Source organism: Dendrobates tinctorius, unplaced genomic scaffold, assembly GCF_039654945.1.
Source record: "Dendrobates tinctorius isolate UK_male_01 unplaced genomic scaffold, ASM3965494v1 ptg000129l, whole genome shotgun sequence".
In the NCBI taxonomy this organism is placed as follows: domain Eukaryota; kingdom Metazoa; phylum Chordata; class Amphibia; order Anura; family Dendrobatidae; genus Dendrobates; species Dendrobates tinctorius.
In genome coordinates this window covers 28696953-28724306 of record NW_027361797.1, presented here as the reverse complement: position 1 = coordinate 28724306, position 27354 = coordinate 28696953, and the positions used below count along the sequence as shown (strand labels likewise).

Here is a 27354-nt window from a genome sequence, read left to right as displayed (position 1 = left end):
GTAATTTTTGGTTACTTGAGACACTGCTCAAGGTATAAAATGCCTAAATAAAAGGCTAGGCTCACAATGACATGGGTGCAAGTGCTATCCGTCAAAACCACGGATAGCACTTGTCCAATTTTATACGATCGTGTACCCGAGCCCCAAGTAATTAGAAATAAGATTGTTCAATATATTAGGGGATTAAAATACTTTAGGTTTAATCTTCTTATCATGTAGACATCAGGTCTCCATTATGGGCCATGAGTCTTGAAGATAACAAGTAAAACAAGTAAAAAGACTCTCTGGCTCCATCTGAACATTACCAGGATTTGGATTTTCCTGTTTAACTAGATATTCGTTCTGAAGATGGCGGTTTGTGTGAAGATGTCTTATATTTGATATCGCGTTTAGCCAATGGATGTATTTTGGATACGGGTCACAACCCGGGCGGTTTCTCTTTTTTATTTTTTTTTCTCATCTTTCACATTTCTTAACTGTTTGGTAAAAAGGACATCTGCTTCGCTTCCCTGTACAAAGGCTTCACAAAATTCTTCTTGGCAGCAGTCAGATTTCCTTAACAAAACTAGAGGCATTTACTTGCAGGCGGCCAATTACAATCACCACGCTGCAGCACGCGGAAACCCAATGGTCTTGTTAATATAATTGTATTTGACTGAAACCTGTGAATGTTAGTTTCACCAAATTTGTAAGAAAAAGCATCAGAGCCTGATCTTTTAGTTCTGCGCACCGCAGATATGCATAATCTAGTAATGTATTTGTGAAATTACACCTCATTTCTGTGCCACTGTTGTTCTAGTAGAGGCTGTACTGAGCTTTGATGAATACTACTATTTGATTTGCGTTTCATAAGGTTGCACGTAATGAGATTTTCCTTAGGAACACCAAGAACAACAGCATATCTTACCATTAGTGATGAGCGAACGTGCTTGGATAAGGTGTTATCTGACCGTGCTCGTGTGCTAACCGAGTGTCTTCGGCGTAATTGAATAATATGTTCAGTCCCCGCTGCTGCATGTATCGCGGCTGGGGATTGCCTAACAAACATGAAATCCCTGCATATGGTGCCTCTGTCAAATAGCCACGAGACATGCAGCCCCAGGGACTCGAACATAGTATTAAAGTATGCCAAAGACACACAGCTAGCACACGAGCATGCTTGGAGAACACCTTATCCCAGCACGTCGCTCATCACTACTTACCATCCTTCTTGTGGATTCAAGTGCTTTGGATCAACTTCTAAGCGAAGCCCTATACATTATAAATAAAGCGATGTATACTCCCCCATCACCCTGACACATCCTCGATCCTCCCTTCTGTTCTTGGCTGCAGTAGCTATGTCCTATATACCCCTACGTGACCACTGCAGCCAATCACTGTGCCCAGTTGCATATGGCTTGAGACCAGAGAAATCAGTGATTGGCTAAAGCAGTTACGTGGAGTTTATGGGATGACACTACTGCCGCCAACATAAACAGAAGACCAAAGGGGAGGTTTGGGGATGCGTTGTTGGAACAGAAAGGCAGAAATGGGGAGTAGACATTCTTTACTGTAGCTATAGTGCACAGGATAAATGAGTGCACCCACTATGAAAATTGAGATGTAACCAATATGTCACTGCACGCAAGAACATTTTCCAAAATGTTGATAAGACTTAGGCTACTTTCACACATCCATCTTTTGTAATCCGGCACAATGCGGTGAAAATTGTAAAAACCGGATCCGGAATCGGATCCGTTTTTTTCACATAGAATGTAATGATCGCCGCATCGTGCCGGATGGACATGCAGCGCCTCCGGTTTTTGCCGGATACGGCAAACATGCACCGTCCGGCGTCTGCAAAAAACGTTCCCTGATACGTTTTCTTGCAGCGCCGGAACAGCTTTTTAAAGAGCGTATGCCCGGGCACTATGAGTTTTAACCCCACAAGTGCCCGGCGAATGCAAAATTCTCTCTCATTCTCTTTCTCCCCCTCCCTCTCTCCCTTTCTGCGCCTGGCTCCTTTAAATCCGGCCAAAGCCGAATCAGGCGCGCATGGAAATCCGGTGTCACCGCTGCAGCCCGGATCAGACAGTATGGCTTTTCACCGCACGGCGCCGGAGACAAAACACCGGATGTGTGAAAGTAGCTTTAGTTGCATACAACATTTTTTTAACCCATAACATGAAAGTGAGGTTAATAATATAACTTTCTTGCAAAACCCTCAGTTTTGCTCAAAGTAATTTTTGTAAACATGAGTACAGCCCACACCAAGTATTTTGTATAACCTATATGATTTTTAAGGACCACACCAAGTCTTGTAGGCATGAAATGGACAAGTTGGTGACATATTGAAACATCTATATTTTTCCATTCTTCAAGAACGACCTCTTTTAGAGCCTGGATGCTGGATGGAGAATGATGACAATTTGTCTCTTCAGAGCTCCCCGTAGGTGTTTGGTTGGCTTCAGATCTGGAGACACTTGGCCACTGAATCACTTTCACCCTGTTCCTCTTTAGAAATACAACTGATGTGTGATTTGTATTATCCTCATGTTGGAAAAGTAAACGTCTACCAAGGATGGTAGCATCTTCTCTTTAAATACATAGCATCAATGAAATTTAGTGCTTGACACCAGCAGCACACATTGTAGGCCCACATAAGGAAACTGCCTCCACCATGTCTCATGTAGGCAGCATACATTTAGAAAAATTACGGTGGGCAACTTTTAAAATATTTTGAACAACCAATTAAACTCTTAAATATCTGATATTGGGTGTCCATGCACTAATAAACCTGGCAACTGTCAACATTAAGGTGATTAAAGGGTATTTCAGTTGAAACAAATGGTCACTTATTCACTGGAAAGGGTATAACTGTTAAATCAGTGGTTGTCCAACCCCTTGAACCCCCATTTCTTACCAGAATGGGGGTTTTGTATCTTCTGTTTCGCATTGCTTGAATGTTTTTTTTCAGCTTGGGTGAAACAAGGGACATACCTGACCATCATTTTAGAGATTTTGGAGGATCCAACAGTTGGACCCTCACCAATCTAGCAGCTGTCACCCTCAGTATCTAGTATCACAACCTGAATACCCATTTGAGATGTAAATTATGCCTGTAGTTGAGACAGTCTGTACCTATAGCAATAACATTAAACAGTAGCTCGCTGATGGTTTTCATTTAACAACAGGACTTTTATTGCTGCATTGTACAGTAAAAATAGTTAAAAAAAAAAAAACGCAATCTAGGCAATGAAGATAAATTACAAGAATGCTACCTTTGATATTTGCTGAATATATAGTTAATGTGAATTAGCGGTGGTAGCGGTAGGATAACATCGAACGCAGAAGTTTCTGATTATACATTTGGAATCATTGAAGGATTTTTACAAATTTAGATCTAATGCATCACAGGGGCAAGGAAACTGTTAGTGAAATGCTGATTTTGGAGCTCTATGTCCTGTATTGGCCTTTGTAAGCAATGCTGCTCTAGGGCAAGTAGCAAACTATACATTGGGTCTCGTCTGTCATGTCAGAGTAGACATACTACGTAAACTGTGCTTGCTATATATCTAATATGACATGGATACGGGTTTTACATTGCTTGCAGCATTCAGATATACTCAGCCGGTAATTACTGGTCCATGTTTAGTCCATAATAAGGTAGAAGAATAGTTTTTTATAGGCTGATCCCACTACTTCTTCTAAGCCACAAGCGTAAAGCATGCCAAATATCACAGTAAGATAAGTAATAGCGGTATTATCCCAGCCTATAGTAGAGAGTAGACTTGTGTGTATGGCCATCTCTTGTTAATATGGCCGTACACATGAGATAGCTGTCGGCCATACGCTAATAGACCGCTATCTCTCCCTGTACACAAGCATGCTCGACTGAGCATTCATGTGTTATGTACAGGGAGAGGGGATTAAGCCGCTGCTAGAAATATCAAAAAATTCAAAGTACAAACGCTAACTTCTGGGTTTCCACCCTGTCGAGAGACCCCCATAGATGATCCTCTTTTTTTCGGTGAATTTTTATCTGATGCGTATTGGGGTCTTTACTGTATTAAGAAATATGTAACCTGTCCAATTGTAAAAGAAAAGGCAATAGTTTAAAAATAAAATCAAACTGATATACATAAAGTGCATATAAAACAAAGGGAAATGTATAGAAAAACATAGAATCCAAAACAAAACATAGATGAGCAAATTGATTCTCAGAAGTCTGGTCCTGCGGCAACTTCCATATTCTGTTTCCACCGGATGGGGGCCCCGCAAGATGCCTTCTTTATACTGGCATCTTTATACTGGCATTAATGACACCTATTTTGATTATAAGGTCTCGATCACATTGGCGTATAACACGGCCGAGTACTATGCAATGTTTTATCTGATAGCATTCAGCCCAATGTTATACTCTTGGGCAGTACAGAATTGCGATTATTTTTTCATGCGGATATGGCATGAGAAAACAATAGCGGCATGCTGCAAGTGGTTCAATATCTGGATCACAAAAATCGGCCCGATTCACATGAGCGCATATACGCCATGGTGAGTGTACGCTTTGACTCAGCCTGAGATCGTGTTAATGTCTTACTGCAATGATGATGTTCCACCAGGTCAACAAAGCAAAACGGTGCCAGGGAACCCGGCAGGTATCATGTGCTTTGGAGACTTTTGCCTATCAGAAGTTGGATCTGACCAGACAAAGTGCTCCTGTGCTTCTCCCATTCCGCAGAGATGAAGCTGCCCCCGCTAGCAGCCAGGAAGAGCGCACAGGTCAGACCACTGGGGCAACCATGTGAAGTTACTGTAATCTTTAGGGTGGGGTGCACTGTGACCCCAGCAACCAGGAAGCCATGGGGCAGAGGAGTCTTTTCTGATCTTAGGTCTGACTGCTGTTTCCCACTTCCTCTAGGATCAGTGACCGAAGAGTAAGGTTGGTTTCAAACATCTTTGAACTATGGACCGTTCTCGCATAAGAGGACCTGGCTTGACCACCGACATCTTTGAACTATGGATCGTTATCACATATGAGGACCTGGCTTGACCACCGGGTCTCCTGATCTCAGATAACTGCTTCTTGGACAAATATGTTATAGTTCGCTCAGGTTGGGTAACTCCGTGATTTAGCCGCGTCTTCCAATGTGTCTAACAGTGTCTAACAGATGCATGAAATAAGCCTGAAGTTGAGATGGACCAAACCCAACAAGTAATATGCATCTGGTAAACCTACATTGAGATCTGAGACTCTCTGTACTTTAGGGAAAATGGAAAATTCTTCTCTCTGGAGGATTGAAGAAAGAAATGCGATTTTGTGAAAAGAAAATATGCAAATAATTGTATCAAAGGCTGCACACAATGGTGTAACCTGTGCTCATAAGATCAGTGGCTTATGAAAAATTATCCTTCTGGACACATCTTTGATGCAGCCTCCCTGCTGATGTGTTCCCAGGATGACATTATTAAAATGTGATTAAGTAGACTGACTTCTGACACTGTCTACATTCTGCATCTTTAGCACAGGCGGGACAGAACCCATATAAATAAGTATCCATCCCCAGATCTCACTATGGCAGAACACTTTTCTTGTTAATTCAATACAGACGCAGCATGGACTGAAGTTCTTACATATTTGCAGGTGTTTCGCAGTTCTCACCGCTATACTATGTCAGGTGCTCTCAGTACTGACTTACAACCCTATCATTTTATCGCCATGACTCACTCATTCACAGACTTCATCTTCAGCTCTTTGCCAAATCACTTTCTTTTCTTTCTGCCCAGACCAATTTATTAAAGGTGATTACAGCCTGTGTTTAGCAATTAGCTTTCGATCCTCTGTGTTCCAGGCTGTAATTTTGCTCGGTGCAATTATTGTCACTTAGAGTTTCTAAAGGTTTTGTCTTAGATGGTTTGTTTGTGCCATGATCCCTAACTAATCTTTAATATTCGGAAAATAGCATTGTGGCTATCATGATGGATATTGTCTTTTCTATCACTTGTTTACCAATGTTTTCCAGAAGATTCATATGATTTATTGTAAGGAAAAATATCATTGCATCATACTGTACTACACTATTCCGCAAATTGTGGCTTTTCAGCTGCTTCATACTGTTATTTGTCACTATGCTGTGACATCACTGTGTGCACTGTCATTGTGTCATGGTACTGTGTTTATTATCACTGTGCTATGATATCACTGTGTGACTGGTCATTGTGTCATGTCTCTGTGTTTATTATCACCATGCTGTGACATCATTGTGTGCATTGTTATTGCATCATGGTACTGTGCTTATCACTATGCTGTCACATCACTGTGTGAATGGTCATTATATGATAATACTGTGTTAATTATCACTATGCGGTGAAATCACTGTGCACGGTCATTATGTCATGTTACTGCGTTTATTATCACTGTGTGCACTGTCATTGTCATGTACCGTCTTTATTATATCTCTGTGCTGTGACATCACTGTGTGCACTACCATTGTGTCATGGTACCATGCATATTATCACTGTGCTGTGACATCACTGTGTGAATGGTCATATGATGAGAGTGTGTTATCACTATGTGGTAACATCACTGTGTGCACAGTCATTATGTCATGGTACTGTGTTTATTATCACTGTGCTGTGACATCACTGTGTGCACTGTCATTGTGTCATGGTACTGTGTTTATTATCACTGTGCTGTGATGTCACTGTGTGAATGGTCATTATATGATGATACTGTGTTTATTATCACTGGTGTGACATCACTGTGTGCACTGTCATTGTTTCATGGTACTGTGCTTATTATCACTGTGCTGTGACGTCACTGTGTGAATGGTCATTATATGATGATACTGTGTTTATTATCACTGGTGTGACATCACTGTGTGCACTGTCATTGTGTCATGCTTCTGTGTTTTTTATCACTGAGCTGCAACATCACTGTGTCATAATACTGTGTTTATGATCACGGTGCTGTGATATCACTGTATGCACTGCCATTGTGTTACTATACTGTGTTAATTATCATTGTGCCATGACATCGGCATCTTTACTGTTCATTTTGTGACATATCTAAACAAAATTGATTTGTTAATTCTTCTGAGACATCACTGTGTGCTTTGAACTTGTAGACTCCTCAACGTTGAAATTGCAGCACCAAGAAGGAAAAGTCATGGAATTATAGAAATCACAGGATCGGTAGACATGTTAATGATATGCAAATGATGGAAAAATGGAAAGAACATTTTCAAACCATCTCAATTTATTCAGAAATCTCCGCACTTACAGTCTTTACATGTTATTAGTGAGGTTATTAATGGTTGTCTGAGAAAAGTTCTGCCACGCTGAATGCACTTGGGGAAATCATCAAGATCCCCTGCTGGCAGTTACCTTTACAATTGTCCTCAAAGTGAGACAAGTGTGGAGACGTTGCAGGCCATGCAGTCAGCTCACAGTAGCACGAGCAACATGTGTGTGCATTGTGGCTTCATTATGTCAATCCTTCCTGTGCAGTCCCTGCACTTTGATGGTCCTTTGTACTGTGACCAAATTCTCTGTAGTTGCTCTGTGCAGAGGTTTCTAAGGTTATTATTTTTGTCTTATGACATCATTCTTTATTTTCTATCACTGTGATTAGTATCACTGTGCTGATTTAATCCCTGCTCTTTGACATACTGACAGGGTAGATTAAACTTGTGCTGTCATTATAGTAGCCGCATCATTTCCATTGTCACATAACACTATTAGAGGATCACTTTTATGACATTTTTTAAAAATCACCAAAGTTCAGCCTTAAGAGACTAAGAGAAAGCATTATATACACGGCTGCTATATCTGTAATGTAATCCTTCTTCTTGGTAACATCCGTTCCGAATCATCATTGCAGCAGCCTTAGAGTTATTACCCCCTTAGGTATTTCTTTGCTGACAGCTGCTGATGTGAGAACATATTCTCATACCAGTCTATGGACAGGAGTGATTCCCAGCGAGTGTGACATGGATCATTGGTCGCTCGGTGCATTTGTAGAATTGTGTTTTGCAGCTGTCAAATCTATAAGCTCAGAGGAGAATGCAGTTCAGAAATGTATTACGTTTCCGAGACTTTTTAGTAATAAACAATCTCTTACTTAAGTTACTCATTTTACTTTAGGTGCCGATCCATAACATAGTTGATATTCAATAAACTCAATCCTTGTCACCTGTTGGGGGTGAGTTGAGAAATCCTTATACATAATCAGCTGATTTTGCACTGTTTATGGGCACCTCAATGAGAATTTGCCACTCCAAAAAGTCAGTTTAAATTCAACCTGTAAGGTCTTCAAATGCTGTTAACCTGCAGATATAGGGTCATTCTGTGGGTTAGTAGTGTTACAGTGTGATCCGCCCAGCTGCAGGGAAAAAATGAACTAATTTCCTCCTGGAAGCTGCTGGCTTTCAATCAGAGAGTCGAGCACGGAGCTGCTTCAGTCACCGTTCACTATACTGTGAGCGCTGGCTGTAAGTACACCTAAGCACTTAGACAGTTTGCGTTGCACAGAAGCACTGCAGAGCATGCTGTCAATCACAGTGGCCTGCTTTCAGCCACCGTTCACGGTGTACTGTGCTCTGGTTACACCTCTATGACTAAAAGACAGCAGCTCCTGGGAGAAATAAAATTTATTTTCCCCCAGTAGTCGCACTTTCAGCATTGGAACACTATTAATCCTATATCTGCACATTGACAGCATCTGGGAACATGACCGGTTCCTTTTAAACTAATCAATAATATGGCCATATAGGTTCCTGACCCCTATAAAAAAAACCATGCCTGTTTATTTTCTTAACTCTGATTAAGCTAAAAAAGATCTTTAATCCTTCTACAAAAGTGGGTGCTCCGTGCACCCTGGGCGAGACCAAAACTCACCCTCCCCCCTTTGCTGATTGACAGGTAGCAAAATATATCAAAACTAAACATCCTTGTTCTTACTGGAATGTGCATATTGTAGATTCAGACTGGAGGCAGCAAAACCACAAATGTGGAAATAAGAAGTGAAGAGACATGTGTGAAACTAATCAGAATATGAGCTATTCCTTCCATTCTACAAAGTCCCCTCTTTTTACTCATATGTCATATAATAATCTTTTATTGGAGAGTATTTTAATATATTGTTGAGGGTTATTTTTTACCGATATATTATAAAAGCTAAGTTTTAAGAGTCGTCTTTTTTTTCCCTGCTGTTTTGGATTCAATGAATCTTGCAATGTTCTGTCTTAGGGCACAGACAGATGACTGCATAACACGGACGACGATGGCATTGCGATGCTCAGATTGGTCATCTCCTCTCCTGACCAGAGCGTGACAGCATGTATTTCTATGCAGCTGTCACACTTGGGTCAAGAGATCCACCGGCCAGCCAGAGCACTGCGATATGGTCATCAGCCTTGTTATACGGCCTTCTGACGGTGCCCTTAGAACAGCTGCAGAATAGGGCTCAGCCCTGTATGGAGCGGTGTTCCAACACCGGGACTACAAAACACACCCAATCATCACAAACACGTTCTGATGGTCCGTCATTCCACAAATGAACTCGTGGCGAGGCAGACTTTTGTTGTAGCTGTTTTTGTTCTGACCCAAAGTCAGATTGCCAGATCACCAGTGAGGCCGAATTAAGAGATTAGGCCCTCCAAAATGACGAGCACTCGGAGAAGAGAATGTTGTGAGCAAAACAATTCTGTTTATTCTTCTGTAAATGCCTCTTCTTATACCATAATTGGAAGTTATCTCCGGTGAAATCTAATGAAGATGCTTGAGAGGTTGACAAAGGGTGTGTAAAACTTTCATTGGAGTAAAAGGGCGATAAATTTGAGGAATCTAAGATTTAACTAATATTCTGGTTTGTTTCTTGTGTGTTTCGTTACTCCTTGTTCCATTTGTGTTCCTTTTTGATTGTGTTGCCCTCAGTCTAAGGCCAGGATCACACATGCGAGAAACACGGACGAGTCTATCATCTTAGTACCCGACACTACCGCCGGCATTCGGATCGGAGCATGCAGCCACACACTCGCTCCCTAGTGCCAGGTAATAAGATGTGAGACTTGTCCGTGTTTCTTGCAGGTGTGATCCCAGCCTGAATCTGCAAGCTGCACATTACAATAAGAGCAAAAGAAAAAACATTGCATGAACAGGTGTGTCCAAACTTTTGACCAGTACTGTAAGGACATCACATAATGTGCCAAATAAACAACATGATGTTTTTCTGTATTTGTGTAAGGAACCAACATAGTAGAAAGTTACAAGTATATGTGAAACAAGCAAAATTTGCCAGTTATTGCCAAAAACAAATTGGTGACCCCCGTATAATTTAGGGTGTGTAAAATTCCCCTTCTTCTTCCATTGACTTAGCTTCTTAGATGAAATTATTAGGAAATCGGGGAATGTTTTGTGTGGTCCCTTGTAGACCCCCCCACAGTGACCTCCTATGGCAGAACCTTCTTCTTACTTTGTGAAAATCAACAGTTAAAATCTGATTTTATTTCCCGATACCCAATATCAAAAAAGTGAGGGGCGTGCATGGAAAGATAGAAATCTTTCCATGCATGCCCCTTACTTTTTCGATTGTGGAGTCTTCATTTTTCCAGCAAAGTATTTCTAACATCCATGTGATTGTATAAAATTAGCACTGTCTGTGGAGACATGATAGAAAGAAAAAATTCTAATATCTGCAATTATAGAAGTAATTATGCAGACACAGCCTTAAAAAGTACATGAAACGCCACTTGGGAAGTCAACAGTGAAAGGGGGGGGGAATTGTATTCTAAAGATTAACTACAAAAAACACACATTATAGGAAAATCAATTTACATGGATTTGTATTCAGATTTGTATATCCGGACAGAAATTCTTGGAAATCAAAATAACAATTACTGTAAGAACAGGCCATCTCACAGCATGGACTCCGCATTTTCCTGGCGAGTGCGAGCAGCACAGTGGTACTGGTTAATGCTCCTTTTTCATTTCGAGAAGAAGACGACAGAGGTTAATCATCTCGGTTCAAGTGGATGCAGCATTATTAGTGTATATGCAGCTGGCGGAGCTAGACATTTTACATAGGTATTATCTGCACTGACAGGTTTTAATTTCTGTCAAGCCTTGTGGTAGAAAATGGATATCTTTATCATAATCAATATTCAAGCAACTGACCACATATATGTCATGTGCAGAGCATGTACTGTATGAAAACACTGTGCAGAATACCAGCATACCGCTCTCATGTTGTTTGTGTACTATGTAATTTACCTCTATATTGGAGTCATTTGTGCCAATCCTATGTGCAATATTTTTATTAATCATTATTGGCAATAGGATCCAAAAAGCTCTCCAGCATGGCTACTCTTACCTGTCGCTGTGTTCTTCTATGTAGACTTGATTTTACCTTATTGTTGAGTACTTTAGCATACAGTATGTTCACACTGGTCATATATACAGGGGTCTTACCTGATAAAAAATCAGCTGTATATTACAGTGAGAGCATTATGGATAAGAATTTACTGAATTTCATCCATATTCTGCAGTGAAAATCAGTAGGCCGTGGGCTGACAAGTGGCAGATTGTGAATTAGAATGTAGACTGACCCTTCGTAGTATACTTGCGCTATAATGTCGAGGGATATGCTAGACTGTGGAGTGACTGTTGGCAGCAATTGCACTAGACTGTGGAGTGACTGTTGGCGGCACTTGCACTGGACGGTGGAGTGACTTGGCGGCACTTGCACAAGACTGTGGAGTGACTGTTGGCAGCACTTGCACAAGACTGTGGAGTGACTGTTGGCGGCACTTGCACTAGACTGTGGAGTGACTGTTGGCGGCACTTGCACAAGACTGTGGAGTGACTGTTGGCGGCACTTGCACTAGACTGTGGAGTGACTGTTGGCGGCACTTGCACTAGACTGTGGAGTGACTGTTGGCGGCACTTGCACTAGACTGTGGAGTGACTGGTGGCGGCACTTGCACTAGACTATGGAGTGACTGGTGGCAGCACTAGGATCCAAGAAGCTCTCCAGCATGGCTACTCTCATCTGTAGCTGTATTTTTCTATGTAGGCTTGATTTGTCTTATTATTGAGTACTCCAATGTGCAGTATGTTCACATGGGTCACATATACAGAAAGTCAGCTGTACACTACCGTGTAAAAGTGTAGGGTCACTTAGAAATTTCCTCTTTTTTGAAAGAAAAGCACAGTTTTTTTCCAATGAAGCTAACATTAAATGATTGAGAAATACACTCTATACATTGTTAATGTGGTAAATGACTATTTTAGCTGCAAACGTCTGGTTTGTAATGCAATATGTTCATAGGTCTATAGAGGCCCATTTCCAAAAACCATCACTCGAGTGTTCTTATGGTACTTTGTGTTTGTTAACTGTGTAAGAAGGCTAATGGATGGTTGAATCCACTTGAAAACACTTGTGCAAGTATGTTAGCACAGCTGAAAACAGTTTGGCTGATTAGAGAAGCTATAAACCTGACCTTCCTTTGAGCTAATTGAGAATCTGGAGCATTACATTTGTTGGTTCCAGTAAACTCTCAAAATGGCCAGAAAAAAAGAACTTTCATGTGAAACTCGACAGTTTGTCCTTGTTCTTAGAAAGGAAGGCTATTCCATGTGAGAAATTGCCAAGAAACTGAAGATTTCCTACAACAGTGTGTTCTACATCCTTCAGAGGAGAGCACAAATAGGCTCTAACCAGACTAGAAAGAGAAATGGGAGGCCCCGCTGCACAACTGAGCAACGAGACAAGTACATTAGAGTCTGTAGTTTGAGAAATCGATGCCTCACAGGTCCTCAACTGGCAGCTTCATTAATTAGTACACGCAAAACGCCAGTGTCAATGTCTACAATGAAGCGGCGACTCCGGGATGCTGGCCTTCAGTGCAGAGTGGCAAAGAAAAAGTCACATCTGAGACTGGCTATTAAAAGGACAAGATTAATATGGGCAAAAGAACACAGACATTGGATAGAGGAAGATTGGAAAAAAGTGTTATGGACAGATGAATCCAAGTTTTAGGTGTTTGGATCACACAGAAGAACATTTGTGAGACACAGAACAACTGAAAAGATGCTGGAAGAGTGCCTGACGCCATCTGTCAAGCATGGTGGAGGTAATGTGATGGTCTGGGGTTGCTTTGGTGCTGGTAAAGTGGGAGATTTGTACAACGTAAAAGGGATTTTGAATAAGGAAGGCTATCACTCCATTTTGCAGCACAATGCCATACCCTGTGGACAGCGCTTGATTGTAGCCAATTTCATCCTACAACAGGACAATGACCCAAAGAACTCCAAATTATGCAAGAACTATTTGGGGAAGAAGCAGGCAGCTGGTATTCTATCTGTAATGGAGTGGCCAGCGCAGGCACCAGATCTCAACCCCATTGAGCTGTTGTGGGAGCAGCTTGACCGTATGGTATGCAAAAAGTGCCCATCAAGCCATACCAACTTGAGGGAGGGGCTTCTGGAAGCATGAGGTGAAATTTCTCCGGATTACCTCAGCAAATGAACTGCTAGAATGCAAAGGTCTGCAATGCTGTATTTGCTGCAAAGGGAGCATTCTTTGATGAAAACAAAGTTTGAAGGAGAAAATTATTATTTCCAATAAAAATCTTTTTTTCGAACCTTGTCTGTTGTGAATTCTCTCTCTGGCTTCCCCCTGGTGATTACTGAAGTTAGTGGAGCTGGTCAGATTGAGAGTTCTCTTTCTGGGCTCTCTCTGGTGGTTGCTGGAGGTAGTGGAGCTGATCTGATTGACAGAGGCTTGCCACCTGATAATGATGAAGATGATTGGAGATCTGGGGTTTCTGATTGGGATTTAAGACAGCTGACTCCCTCTATCCCTGCTGGTGATTTTTTCCCTGTGCCTCCTGAGGTCTGATGTCTCCTGCTCTTTCCTTGCATGTTCAGCTAAGTGGTTCATTTGCTATTCTGTTTGCATTTGATCTGGTTTTGTTTATCTCTGCTTTGTGCGGGTCAGCTAGCTCCGGCTGGGGCTGTGATGAATCACCACCCATATGTTACTGCATGTGCCAGTTTGTTTTGTCCCCTTTTATATTGGTCTCTTTTTGCTTTGCTTTCAGAATATACCAGAGTGCTGATAGAGTGGGGGGCGAAGTCGTGCGACTTCAGTGTTTTTGCGCATCAGACGTGTTGGACTTTTTGCAGGGTTTTTTGCGTGATTGCAGACAGTGTCTTTCCTTTCCTGCCCTGTCTAGTCAGTGTGGGCCCCATCGTTTGCTCAGTCTATTTTTCTGCCTGCGTTTGTGTTTTCATCTTGTCTCACCAACAGTATATGTTTGGGGGCTATCTATTCCTTTGGGGTCGGCTCCGGGCAGTTTAGATTTCCCCTTTCTTGCTTTAGGCTTAATTAGCTCTCCGGCTGTGCTGAGGCGTCTTGGATCATCGTAGGTACACTCCTCGGCTACTGCTAGTTGTGTGGACAGGATCAGGGGTCTGCATCCGCTTAGTTACCAACCTCTCTGGTTTTCTGTGGCTTAGCCTGGCCTGCTATCCTCCTCGGTGACCCATTTATAACACTTGTCAATGTCTGGACACGATTTTAAATTAATTTGGCAACTCAGTTGATTAATAAAACTACGAGTTTTCATGGAAAACACAAAATTGTCTGGGTGATCCCAAAATTTGGACCGTTAGTGTATGTTACAGTGAGAGCATTATGGATGAGAATTTACTAAATCTCATCCATATTTTGCAGTGAAAATCGGTAGGCCTGGGCTGACAAATGGCAGATTGTGCATTAGAATGTAGACTGACCTCTTGTAGTATATACTTGCACTATAATGTCGAGGGATATGCTAGACTTTGGAGTGACTGGCAGCACTTACACTAGACTATGGAGTGACTTTTGGTGTCACACTAGACTTTGGAGTGACTGTTGGCAGCACTTACACTAGACTGTGGAGTGACTGTTGGCGGAACTTACACTGGACTGTGGAGTGAATGTTGGCGGCACTTACATTAGACTGTGGAGTAACTAGTGGCAGCACTTACACTAGATTCTGGAGATACCGTTGGCGGCACTTACACTAGACTATGGAGTGACTGTTGTCGGAACTTACACTAGTCTGTGGAGTGATTGGTGGCAGCACTTACACTAGACTGTGGAGTGAATGTTGGCGGAACTTACACTAGACTGGGAGTGATAAGCTAGATTATGGAGTGATTGGTGGCAACACTTACACTAGACCAGTATTCCCAAACACCAGTCCTCAGGAGCCATTAACAGGTCATGTCAGGATTTCCATAGTACTACACAGGAGATAATTCCATCACCTGTGTAATACTAAGGAAATCCTGAAAACATGATCTCCTGGTGGTTCTTGAGGACTGGAGTTGGGTAACACTGTACTAGACTGTGGAGTGACTGGTGGCAACACTTACGCTATACTGTGGAATGACTGGCAACAGCTTTTACACTAGACTGTGGATTGATATTAAGAAAAAACTGAAAAACGTAGATAACCATACACATGCATATGTGAATACATGGTAAACAGGATTTAACCATGTGTGAAAGGTATATCACCATATAAGTGCATGTATATATTAGACTATGTGATGACCCATCGGCAAATGCACAGAAATAAAAAGAAAAGTGAACCGGCAAGGAGGCCTATATATTCAAGTGAAAATCTAGGTGCACAGGGGAAGTGGAACAACCAGAAGAAAAAGTGGGTGTTTAGTCCAAGTGGTACATATAAAAAGTTGGAAAACACAATAAATAAGCATACAAGAAAAATATACACTTCTTGGGTATCAAAATTGCACTAGTAGATCGGCTTTTGACCGGCGGTGGCAGAACCAAGAACGTGCATCGGGGTGGGGCATATGCTCGTGGTGCTGTGTAGCTACTATCATCCACGTACAAACTTGCCATACAGCAACTGTCATGATCGATTTTTGAGTGTGCTGCTGCCCTTCATTGGGTATCTCTATGTTCTTACACAGCATTAGGTGCATACAGACTACTATTCCCATTCATACCTTGAGGCTGTGTTCACACACAGCGTTTTTTTAGCGGTTTTTACCGCGGTTTTCACTATAAAACCGCTATAAAACCGCTAAAAATAAGCTTCCCAGTCATTACTATGCATTTTGCACTTTTTGTGCACATTGATGCGTTTTTAAACGCAGCATGCACATTAATTTTGCAGATTTTTCCGCGGTCTTGGCTTCGTCCATGCGTTTTGAAACCGCTGCGGAAAAAACGCATCAAAACCGCGCAAAAAAATAGGTGCGGTTTCTAGGAAGGGAGTCAGGTTTTCAAGCAGAAATTTTCTGCTACGTGTGCACTTAGCCTTACTCTGATATTTATCTAAGCATTATGTCATTTTAATAAGTCTTATATAGACTATTGCTATAACACTTATATTTATCTTTCTGTTACATTGGGAGCTTTTCTACTTTTATACCTATGCACTTCAGCACTTAAGCAGTCTCATATAGATACATTCATTTACTTGCACTATGTTCCATGGGCCATGTATATACAATATATGGTATTATCTATTAGTGCAATTTTAATACCCAAGAAGTATGTCTTTTTGTTGTATACTTATTTGTGTTTTCCAACTTCTTATATTTACCACTTGGACTAAACACTTGCTTTTTCTTTAGGTTGTTCCCCTCCCCTCGTGCACCTAAGTCTTGATCAATAAAGTTTTTATTTAATTACGCAATAAAAGGAAAACCAAACAAATTGGACATAATACAATACCATAAAATGTCATAGTATAAGGAGATAGTTACATAGTAAACACATGGGCCATGAATAAATATAGTGATCATAAAAAATCCATCAGCAATCTAAAGTGCACATAGTAAGCAGACACAGGGTCTAAAAGCTCAAATAAAGTGCATAGGGAATGTAATAAGATCATAGATACCCGTGATCAGTGGCTCAATGTGTCTCCAGCTCCCTCCAACGTATGTTTCGCCTACCGTGGCTTTCTCAAGGCGAAACGTACGTTAGAGGGAGCTGGAGACACATTAAGCCACTGATCACGGGTATCTATGACATTTTATGGTATTATGTCCAATTTGTTTTGTTTTCCTTTTATTGCGTAATTAAATAAAAACTTTTTTAAGTCTTTATTAATTTGGACTTTATTTTTGTTTATTCGTATTTAACTGAGAAGGTTTCTATTGTCTTTTATGAATATTCATATATGCTATCTGTGTATATAGTGAGTGATTCTCACTGATTGTTGGCTTCTTTTTTCTTGATCAATAAAGTTGCGCTTTTGCACTTGAACATATTAGCCGCCTTGTCGGTTCTCTTTTCTCTTGGTTTCTGTGGATTGATGGTGGCAGCTAAACTATCGACTGACCGGTTTTTATACTAGACTATGGACTAGTTGACCTGGAATGGTCTTTACGCTAGACTGTGAACTGACCATGGGCATCGTCTACACTAAACTATCGACTGACCGTTTTTTACACTAGACTGTGGACTGGTTGACCTGGAATGGTCTTTACACTAAACTGTAGATTGACTGTGTGCAGGATTTATAGTATACTAGCTGAAGAGCCCGGCGTTGCCTGGCCATAGTAACCAACTGTGGTTAGTTATAACAAATTATAATGATTATATTGCACATAAAAACTGTGCATCTAATTCTATGCTGTGTGATACTGTCTGCTGAGCCGTGTATCTAATACTATTCTGTGTGATACTGTGTGCTGAGCTGCGTATCTAATCCTATCCTGTGTGATACTGTCTGCTGAGCCGTGTATCTATTCCTGTCCTGTGTGATACTGACTGCTGAGCTGTGTATCTAATCCTATCCTGTGTGATAGTCTGCTGAGCTGTGTATCTAATCCTATCCTGTGTGATACAGTCTGCTGAGCCGTGTTCCTATTCTGTGTGATACTGTCTGCTGAGATATGTATCTAATCCTATCCTGTGTGATACTGACTGCTGAGCTGTGTATCTAATCCTATCCTGTGTGATACTGACTGTTGAGCCGTGTATCTAATCCTATCCTGTGAGATACTGGGCTCCCCCTGCAGTCTGTGTCAGAGTGTGGTCTGTGTCGGCACGGTAATAAATTGTGTTATTTCCAGCTTTACAGAAGGACGATAACACCATAGAAATGATAAGAATAATAGGCCTCAGTTATCACAACTGTCTACAAAGAAAACTGTTGCTGATAGCAACCAATCACAGCTCATGTTTCATCTTTTAAACAGCCCTGGGACAGCGTGGCGAGTTTTGAGTGGCGACTTTTGTGTTTCGACTTTTATGTGTCGAGGGTGGTGAAATGTGTGCTGAGGGGGTATATGTGTTGAAGCACGTAGTAGTGTGTGGCGCATTTTGTGTGTGTGTTCATATCCCGTGTGTGGTGAGTATCCCATGTCAGGGCCCCACCTTAGCAACTGTACGGTATATACTCTTTGGCGCTATCGCTCTCATTCTTTAAGTCCCCCTTGTTCACATCTGGCAGCTGTCAATTTGCCTCCAACACTTTTCCTTTCACTTTTTCCCCATTATGTAGATAGGGGCAAAATTGTTTGGTGAATTGGAACGCGTGGGGTTAAAATTTCGCTTCACAACATAGCCTATGACGCTCTCGGGGTCCAGACGTGTGACTGTGCAAAATTTTGTGGCTGTAGCTGTGACGGTGCAGATGCCAATACATACATATACTTATTCCCCATTATGTAGATAGGGGCAAAATTGTTTGGTGAATTGGAACGCGTGGGGATAAAATTTTGCCTCACAACATAGCCTATGACACTCTCGGGGTCCAGACGTGTGACTGTGCCAAATTTTGTGGCTGTAGCTACGACGGTGCAGATGCCAATACATACATATACTTTTTCTCCTTCGCCTTATTGGGGGACACAGATACTGTGGGTGTATGCTTCTGCCGCTAGGAGGCTGACACGAAGTGAAAAAAAGAGGTTAGCTCCTCCTCCGCCGTATACACCCTTGCCCCTATTGCGGGCGGAAATCAGTTTTTTTGCGTAGTGTCCATGGAGGCACACGCCTGTTTTTTCTCCAGACTTTTTTCGTCTTTTTCCATGAAGATGTGACAGGGGCAACGGATCCTATTGAAAGGGTCCAATTTCCCCAAACCAATAACGGGTGAGCACGTGCGAGTGTCCCTCCACGTATCCTCTCCCGCGTCGTGGGACACAATGCCGGACTTAGCCCCGACCACCCCTAGGTATTGAAACCATGGACTGTACAGAGGCACAAGATTAGTCCGTGCGGCCCCCACTGCTCCACCAATGCTTAGACTGCGGTGCTGCAAGGTGGCGGACGGTCCCTCTCCTCACCCCCTGAAGGGGTTAGATGGAGCTAGGGTGCTTGCACCGTCCTATTTTATCAAGACCCCCTCACATACCTGCGCTCACTATCACAGTCCATGGCGTCGCTTACGAGAGCAATGGAGTCCCTTCAGGCCCCAGATAGGGGCAGGGACAATGGCTTGCCGGCCTTAGAGGGAACCTCCACCTCACAAAAGCCTCCGGCCTACAGGGGCCGCTCTCACTCCAGGCAGATCCGGAGGAAACGAATCCACACGGTGTTGCCCAGTCCCTCCGGTGCCTTGGCATCCGTAAGCTCTGCTTCTCGCTTCCCGTCACCAGTGGTTGATAGCGAGCAGACCTCAGATTGCGACTCAGATGAGCCCCTTGACCTGGACACTCCAGGGTCACATGAAACAGTGAACAGCCTCATAGAAGCCGTCAATCAGACCCTGGGGATTGAGGATGATCCCGCAGCGGCTACGGGACATAAAGTGGCATTTATGCGAGTGAAGCGCCCGCACAGAATTTTTTCCTCTCACCCGGAGTTTGAGGACATAGTGCAGCGGCACAGAGAACATCCAGACAGGCGTTTCTCGGGTCAAAAGGCACTCGAAACAAGGTATCCGTTTGCTCTAGACCTCCGTAAAAGATGGATGGAATCCCCGATGGTGGATCCTCCGGTTTCACGCCTAGCCACTAAGACCCTGCTATCCGTCCTTAGTGTTTCCTCGATTAAGGATCCCACGGATCGCCTTATATAGAGCTTAGCTCGCTCAGTATATGAGGCGTCAGGGTCAGCACTTGCTCCCTCGTTCGCAGCAACTTGAGTAGCCAAGGCTATGATATCATGGTCAGAAACATTAAACAAGGTCGCGCAGGAGCAGGATCTACCTGCAGAGATTTCGGAGGTCGCAGGTCAGATGGCAATGGCCAGAGACTATGTAATCAATGCGTCTTTGGAATCAGCCAATTGCTCGGCACTTGCTGCCGCTAATGCAATTTCTATCAGAAGAGCCCTATGATTAAGGACATGGCGAGCCGATTCTTCTTCTAAGAAGTCCTTGACTTCCCTGCCTTATCAGTGTGGCCGCCTATTTGGGGAGAAGTTGGATCAACTTATTTCCGACTCCACAGGAGGAAAGAGCGGGTTTCTCCCTCAACAAAAGGTCAAACCGCTTTTTCGTCACCCGTTTCAGGCACGTTTTCGGGCCTTTCGCAACACCAGGTGGACTACAGCGACCAATTCCGCCGCCCCAACCAGAATAGGGAGCGGCAGGTCTCATATAGAGCCAACCCATTGGGGAGAATGCGTACTCAGCAGCCCAGATCGAGGGGATCCAGATCCCAAAGATCGTCGGCCAATTGACTTGAGGCCTTTACCAGACGACACCAGTAAGGTGGGCGGCCGCCTACTCTGGTTTTTCCACGTCTGGGTCAGTGTCGCTCACGACGTATGGGTAAAGAAATTGGTGGCCTAAGGTTACAAAATAGAATTTGTCAGATACCCTAAAAGATGTTTTTTTCTTTCCCGGCTTCCCAGGGTGGATGCCCAGGCAAGGGCTCTATTGGGAGCCATCAAATCGCTCCAGCACAGCGGAGTCATTGTTCCAGTGCCGGAACACGAAAAAAATCAGGGGTTCTATTGCAACCTTTTTGCGGTTCCCAAAAAGGACGGATCTGTCAGGCCTGTTTTGGACCTGGAGCTTCTGAACATCAGGATCAGACATTTCCGGATGGAGTCTCTCCGGTCAGTCATATCAGCCATGGAGCAGGGAGAATACTTGGCCTCAATAGATATCCAGGACGCATATGCGACAGTGTAGATGCCAATACATACATATACTTTTTCCCCATTATGTAGATAGGGGCAAAATTGTTTGGTGAATTGGAACGCGCGGGGTTAAAATTTCACCTCACAACATGGCCTATGACGCTCTCGGGGTCCAGACGTGTGACTGTGCCAAATTTTGTGGCTGTAGCTGCGACGGTGCGGATACCAATCCCGGACATACATACACACATTGAGCTTTATAGATTAGATTTTATTGTAGACCTACCAGCCCATGGCATCTGGTATCCCTAAATATCTGCGTCAGAAGGCAGCGTCAACTCCAGTATGGTCTGTAGACATGCGCTTGTAGGAGGATACCAGGTACAGACTTATCACATGTGCTATAAGGAGGGGGTCACAATGAGGTACAGCACGTGCCATATTTTATGACTATACTGTATATGTAGTGCATATAATGTGTATATATGCAATGATGTTATTGTACATGCAGTTTTAGTTGACATGTATATGAAATGTCGCTGTTGGCTGACACTATATAAGCCCTACGTTTGATGATATTACATGCACTATAGAAGGTATTGTTCACATGACCTATTACTTCAGGGTTGAGACTATGGCAAGGTTGACAGTAAAATTAGCCATCTCCCACTAACCATTCCCTTGTATATTTCTACTTAAAAGTGAATATTTTTTTGCCACAATGAATGATGTTCTTGTTTTCTAGCAGATATATACAAAATCATTCATGTAAGATCAGAGTCAGAACAAGCTAAAAGTGCCCTGCAGGGATGTATTGCTAATGTACTTCATCATCTAATGAAACCTCCTTAATTAGGAGACGGCTAACTAGAGCACCATTGCCATTCACTCTCTGCGTACTACTCGCACAAATCCCCAGCATGGATTTCACTTCCTTTTGTAGGCTATTGCTCCAAGCTACATCAGACGATGTAATTTAACCCTACTTTTACACAGAAAAGTTGCATATCCTTTAGACTAATATAAAAAATACTAAATGTAAAGTGCGGGATGCCAAATGTATGTTTTTTCAATCTGACATATGTATCTAAAGGGTTTTTCTAGTTGTGGTTGGCTCTTACATTGTTCTTCCTAACTAGTGCATTGGGTGGATTGACTTAAAGGGAGCCTGTCATCAGGAATTTAAACCCCAAACTAAGGGTATGTATGTAAAGGTGCTTTAATGCTGAGTAGATCCTTACCCTGCTTATAGAAATCCATTTTGCTGTTTTTCAGAAATCCATACTTTAAATTGTATGCTAATGAGCTGCAAGTGCTGTGGGCTGGCACTGCACTTACAGCTCTCCTGCTTGTCTCTCTTTTCCCCGCCCACTACCTGCCTCCCATCTCTTCATCAGGCTAGACTAATACAACATTTTAACATAATCCAACATAGCAATGAACATGATACTTTTTCCTATCTAGAAAAAAGGACGTTCATAATGGCATAAACAAGAGGACAACTCCCTTAGAAATATATGAACCTACATAGAAAACGGAGTATAACGCCATAGAGTCAATAAACATAAATGGTTATAATATCAAAAATTATTCGCTCTTTATTAGTACAGGTGCATAAAAGGTGTACATTACAAAATACAATCATATGATCAGATGTCGGACATGACACTAAGAAAGAGAGGGGATGGATACACCGCACATGTATGGTAAATGCAATGGTACAAAAAATGAAAATGCATAGCCCCAAAAACCTGCATAAAGACTGATACCCATGCTGAAGAGTCTCACACTTGGCCGTCTAGTGTTTCTACCAAAGTGAAGTACATACCAATAGACATGGGGAATTCATACAGGACCTTCCAGTAAAGTGCTATGTGCAAAAAGGTGTGGGGAAAATTATGAAAAGGTAACCATGCTTACCCATAAGGAAAGTGCATGTGCGTGGTGTCCAGCCCCAGAGCCCCTACGCACGTTTCGCGCTGGGCTTCATCGGGGACTAATACAACATCTGAATAATCACATATTTATACACAAAACTTCACAGAAATAACACAATAGATAAGACAAGTGATGTGAAGCAGAATCGTCATTATGGGAGAGGGATAAGGTACTGTCACACTTAGCGATGCACCAGCGATCCCGACAACGATATGGATCACTGGTGCATGTTAAGTGGTCGCTAGTGAGCTGCCACACAGGCAGATCTCACCAGCGACATAGCAGCGGTCGGGGGTCGCTACTTACCTGTCAGACGAGGCGATCCTGACGTCCTCCCGCCCACGTCCACGCGACGCTCATCGGCGCCACAGGAAGCTGACGACGAGAAACGGCCCAGGCCGTTTTCGCGTGATCAGGTCTGTATGTGGAGGAGAACGGGCAAAACTGAGAACAAGGATGAATTCTCATCGCCACACAATAAAAAAGAATGGATCTAGCTGTGGCAAAACATTTTTGTATCCCCGGTCATAGCATGATGGACATTAAATTACTTGTATTAAAGGTAACTTCAAGTCTCAGAGAGACAGAAGAGTCCGGGAGTATAAATTTATGACCACCTTTGACACACTCAGTGCAGGAATGAATGTGTCTCATGGATTTATGTCTTTTTACATCAATTAAGTAATTTCCTCCTCAGACCTTCTGGGGTCATCACACAACACAGAACCAGACCCCAATCAGAGGGCAATAAAACTTTCACACTCCTTATCTATGAACTGTTCCAACATTTATGTTTATCCCTCTCCCATATTGACGATTCTGCTTCACATCACTTGTCTTATCTATTGTGTGATTTCTGTGTTGTATTGTGTATAAATATGTGATTCTTCAGATGTTGTATTAGTCTAGCCTGATGAAGAGACCTGAGTAGTCTCGAAAGCTTGCAATGTGTTACCATCTTTTCAGTTAGCCATTAAAAGGTATCAACCACTGAGGACTCTCAATTCTGAATATTCTTCTATCTACCGGCTAACACGGTACAAAGATATATATCTTTCCTGTACAACAAAGATATGGATTTTATAAGAATTAAAGCACCTTTACATACATGTTATTTGTTTGGGATAAAAAATATCCTGCTGATTGGCTCGACCAAGCTTAAAGGGAACCTTTCTATCCATGATGCTTGAGCAGCTCAAATAGTACAACTCGTTCCATGCATAAACCAAGTACATCTAGAGTGGCTCTTGGTCAGGCTTTTTTATTGCTAAATAGTGCATGAAATTGAAAAAAGTGCTGTCTGAACAGTACCTTTCTGAATCCTCTATAATCGTGTCATCATATATTACATGGTTTACCATTCATTTAAATGGGCGCCATGTTTCTGTTGGGAAAATGAGTGATGGCAGGAGCTTCCCCTAAGGATAACAAATTATTGTTGGACATTGGGGAAGTCAGAACCACCACACTTCATTTATTGCTGAAGCAGATAGGACAACCCTATTAAATGGCATCTAGTTCAGTCTAAGGGTATGTGCACACGTTGCAGATTAGCCTGCGTAATTTTCTGCAGATAATCCGCACCTCTATGTGCCAGATTGGAAAACGCTGCTGCGTATCCACAAATAGAATTGACATGCTGCGAAAAAAAAAACGCTGTGTGCACAGCAATTCTTCATTTACCATTAAATAGCATCAAAATCCACAACGTGTGCACATACCCTAAATGTATAACAAAAACTACTGGTTCTCACTGTTTGGCCATTGTGGATTGCCGTCGCATGCCAGATGCCACATCTTGGATTTTTTGAAAATCTGATATGAGTGACAGCGCTGTACCAATTCTAGGGTCTTTCTGTATTTGTCAGGAGAAGCAGAAGGTCACACTTCTGGGGTATTTGTTGACGTTTCATGTTGCCAATGTGATTCTTCTTAGAGTCATCTTCTAGACTCTAGAATCTAGAGCTTATATGGTCAGTGTCGTTTTAAGAAACTTCACATAAATAAAAAGTACAAGCCAATATAAGAAAACTTGTAATATATTATTATAGAAAAACAATATTTTTATCCTCCTAAACTCATCATTCACTGTGAAATCAGCTAAAATCCATCTTGAGAGAAAAAGACAGACTATTTCAGTTCGCTGAGGGATTAGTTCACGTGCTGACCATATAAGTCTACAAAGAGGGAAAGGGAGAAGCTGCAGTAAGAGAGAGGCAGAGAAACATACAAACCTGTGCTGCAGTTTTCTAGAAATTAGTTTTCTAACACCAAAGCTGGATTCAGAGCTTCACCGCTCAGTCCTGCTGTATAGTGTCCTCCATGCTCATGCTACTGTTTGTACCTGTGGGCTACATAGAGACAGGAGAACAGAATCGCCTCTATTCTGTATGGGAGACTTTACTGCAGCTCAAGGACAATCGAAAATCCTAGGCCCTGGTGTTTACCTCACGCCAGAGCTGGATTCAGAGCTTCAGCGCTCAGTACTGCTGTTTATTGTCCTCCATGTTGCTGCTACTGTTTGTACCTGTGGGCTACATAGAGACAGGAGAACAGAATCGCCTCTATTCTGTATGGGAGACTTTACTGCAGCTCAAGGACAATCGAAAATCCTAGGCCCTGGTGTTTGCCTCACACCAGAGCTGGATTCAGAGCTTCAGCGCTCAGTACTGCTGTTTATTGTCCTCCATGTTGCTGCTATTGTTTGTACCTGTGTGCTACATAGCGACAGAAGAGCAGGATCTCCTCTACTCTGTGTGCATTGTATGCAGGGCAGCATGGTGGCTCAGTGGTTAGCACTGCAGCGTTGGGGTCCTATGTTCAAATCCAACCAAAGACAACATATCCAAGGAGTTTGTATGGGTTGCCTCTGGTTGGTTATGCCTCTTTCCTCCCACACTCCAAAGACATACTGACACTGAGTCTAGATTCTGAGCCCCAATGGGGACAGTTCCGATAATGTCTGGAAAGTGCTTGGAATTATGAAATTTTGGGATAAAATAGGGTTTTTTTTCTTCTCTCTCCTGCTTCTTGTGAGTAGCTGGTGAAATAATGTGTACTTACAAATGAGCATAATTTGCTATTCAGAAGTATATGTATTGCATCAGTGTGCAGAGTAAATGTGGAGCCTTGTAATATTACACATATATTGCATTTACCTCCCTACTTTGCTGACAGTCACTCTGTTAAGGTAATTGCTGTGAATAGCGTATTCCAAGGTCACTAATGTTCATAGTGGAATATGTTCTTCCATTTACTGCAGTCATTTTGTGAGTAATTTGTGCCTATTATCTATTTATCTGCTTTATTCTGTTTTTCAGCGACATTCAAGGCAATGGAGAACAAGGCGGCAAAGGCAGTCGATCCAAAGTGGCTTCTCGATTTCCAAAATTATCTCGCAGTCACCAGAGAGAGTCACGAAACCCTGAACCCCAGAGCGGGGACCTCTGACCACGTTATTCCATGCTAAGTCCTAACACTAGATGGAAAATAAAAAAACTGAACTCGGCAAAACGGCTTGTGTCCCGAAATAGGTCATGCCGCAACGTATAGACTTTGCTCCTAGAAGATGCACTTTTCTTATGAAGTCTTCAGATTTTTTCTCATGTGATGACCATTACTTCTAGGCGTTTCTTTTTCTTCTTGCACATTATAATGACTAATGTCATAGGGTCACTCGTAGCATGCTAAGTATAATCACTTTCTTATTTTTAGGTCAACACATCATGGTGGGAACACGCCAACGAAGCGGGTTTGTATCGAACGATTATTTTGGCCTAGTAGATATAATAAGTAAGTTATTTGGTGATGAGTTTGCATAGATATACACAACTCTGGGTCACTAACACAATTTTTTTGATTATGGCCATGTCTCATGATTCTGCCCAGTTGGGTCCAATCAGTGATACGATTGTTATTATATAAAGATAATGGTTTTTTCTTAACTCTACCGCCGCTCCATTCATTCTTCATGGGGTTGCTGAAAAAAGCAGAGTGCTTAGACGTCCCACAGGGAAAGAAAAGTGCAACAATTGGGCATTCTGCCCATTGGTGGAGATCCAAGTAGTCGGACCTCCACCGATTTATAAGTTATCATCTATCCTGTGGGTAAGTGGATTGTAATAGATGAAAGAAAAATAAATTATAGGTGTTGTTGATCAATTTCTTGGGTCTCTGAGCAAATAAACATGTAAAAATGGTGGTTTCTGGGTCATACAGTATATCACAACTACTGTAAGATCAGCTGTATGAGTAATCTCCGTACACCAGTATTGGGTGACCCATCTTGGGTCCAAAAACATAAAAATGTAGCATTGTGTAACACGAAAAAATAATGAAGGACTTGGGTATATAACAAGCCCCATCAT

At 42.3% G+C, this 27354-nt stretch overlaps 1 protein-coding gene across 3 annotated transcripts in view; it reads left to right on the top strand.

Annotated features, from left to right (window-relative positions):
• The window catches only part of SNX29 (sorting nexin 29), a 520598-nt gene extending 493450 nt beyond the window's left edge, over positions 1-27148 (top strand). For 2 of the 3 annotated variants that reach the window (XM_073542894.1, XM_073542895.1), the window contains exon 21: positions 26308-27148. In XM_073542894.1, coding sequence (XP_073398995.1) covers positions 26308-26437 — 130 coding nt within the window. In that variant the 3' untranslated portion in view covers positions 26438-27148. The remainder of the gene's footprint in view (positions 1-26307) is intronic. The other variant, XR_012219883.1, reaches the window with a different exon arrangement.
• The last annotated feature ends 206 nt before the right edge of the window (positions 27149-27354 follow it).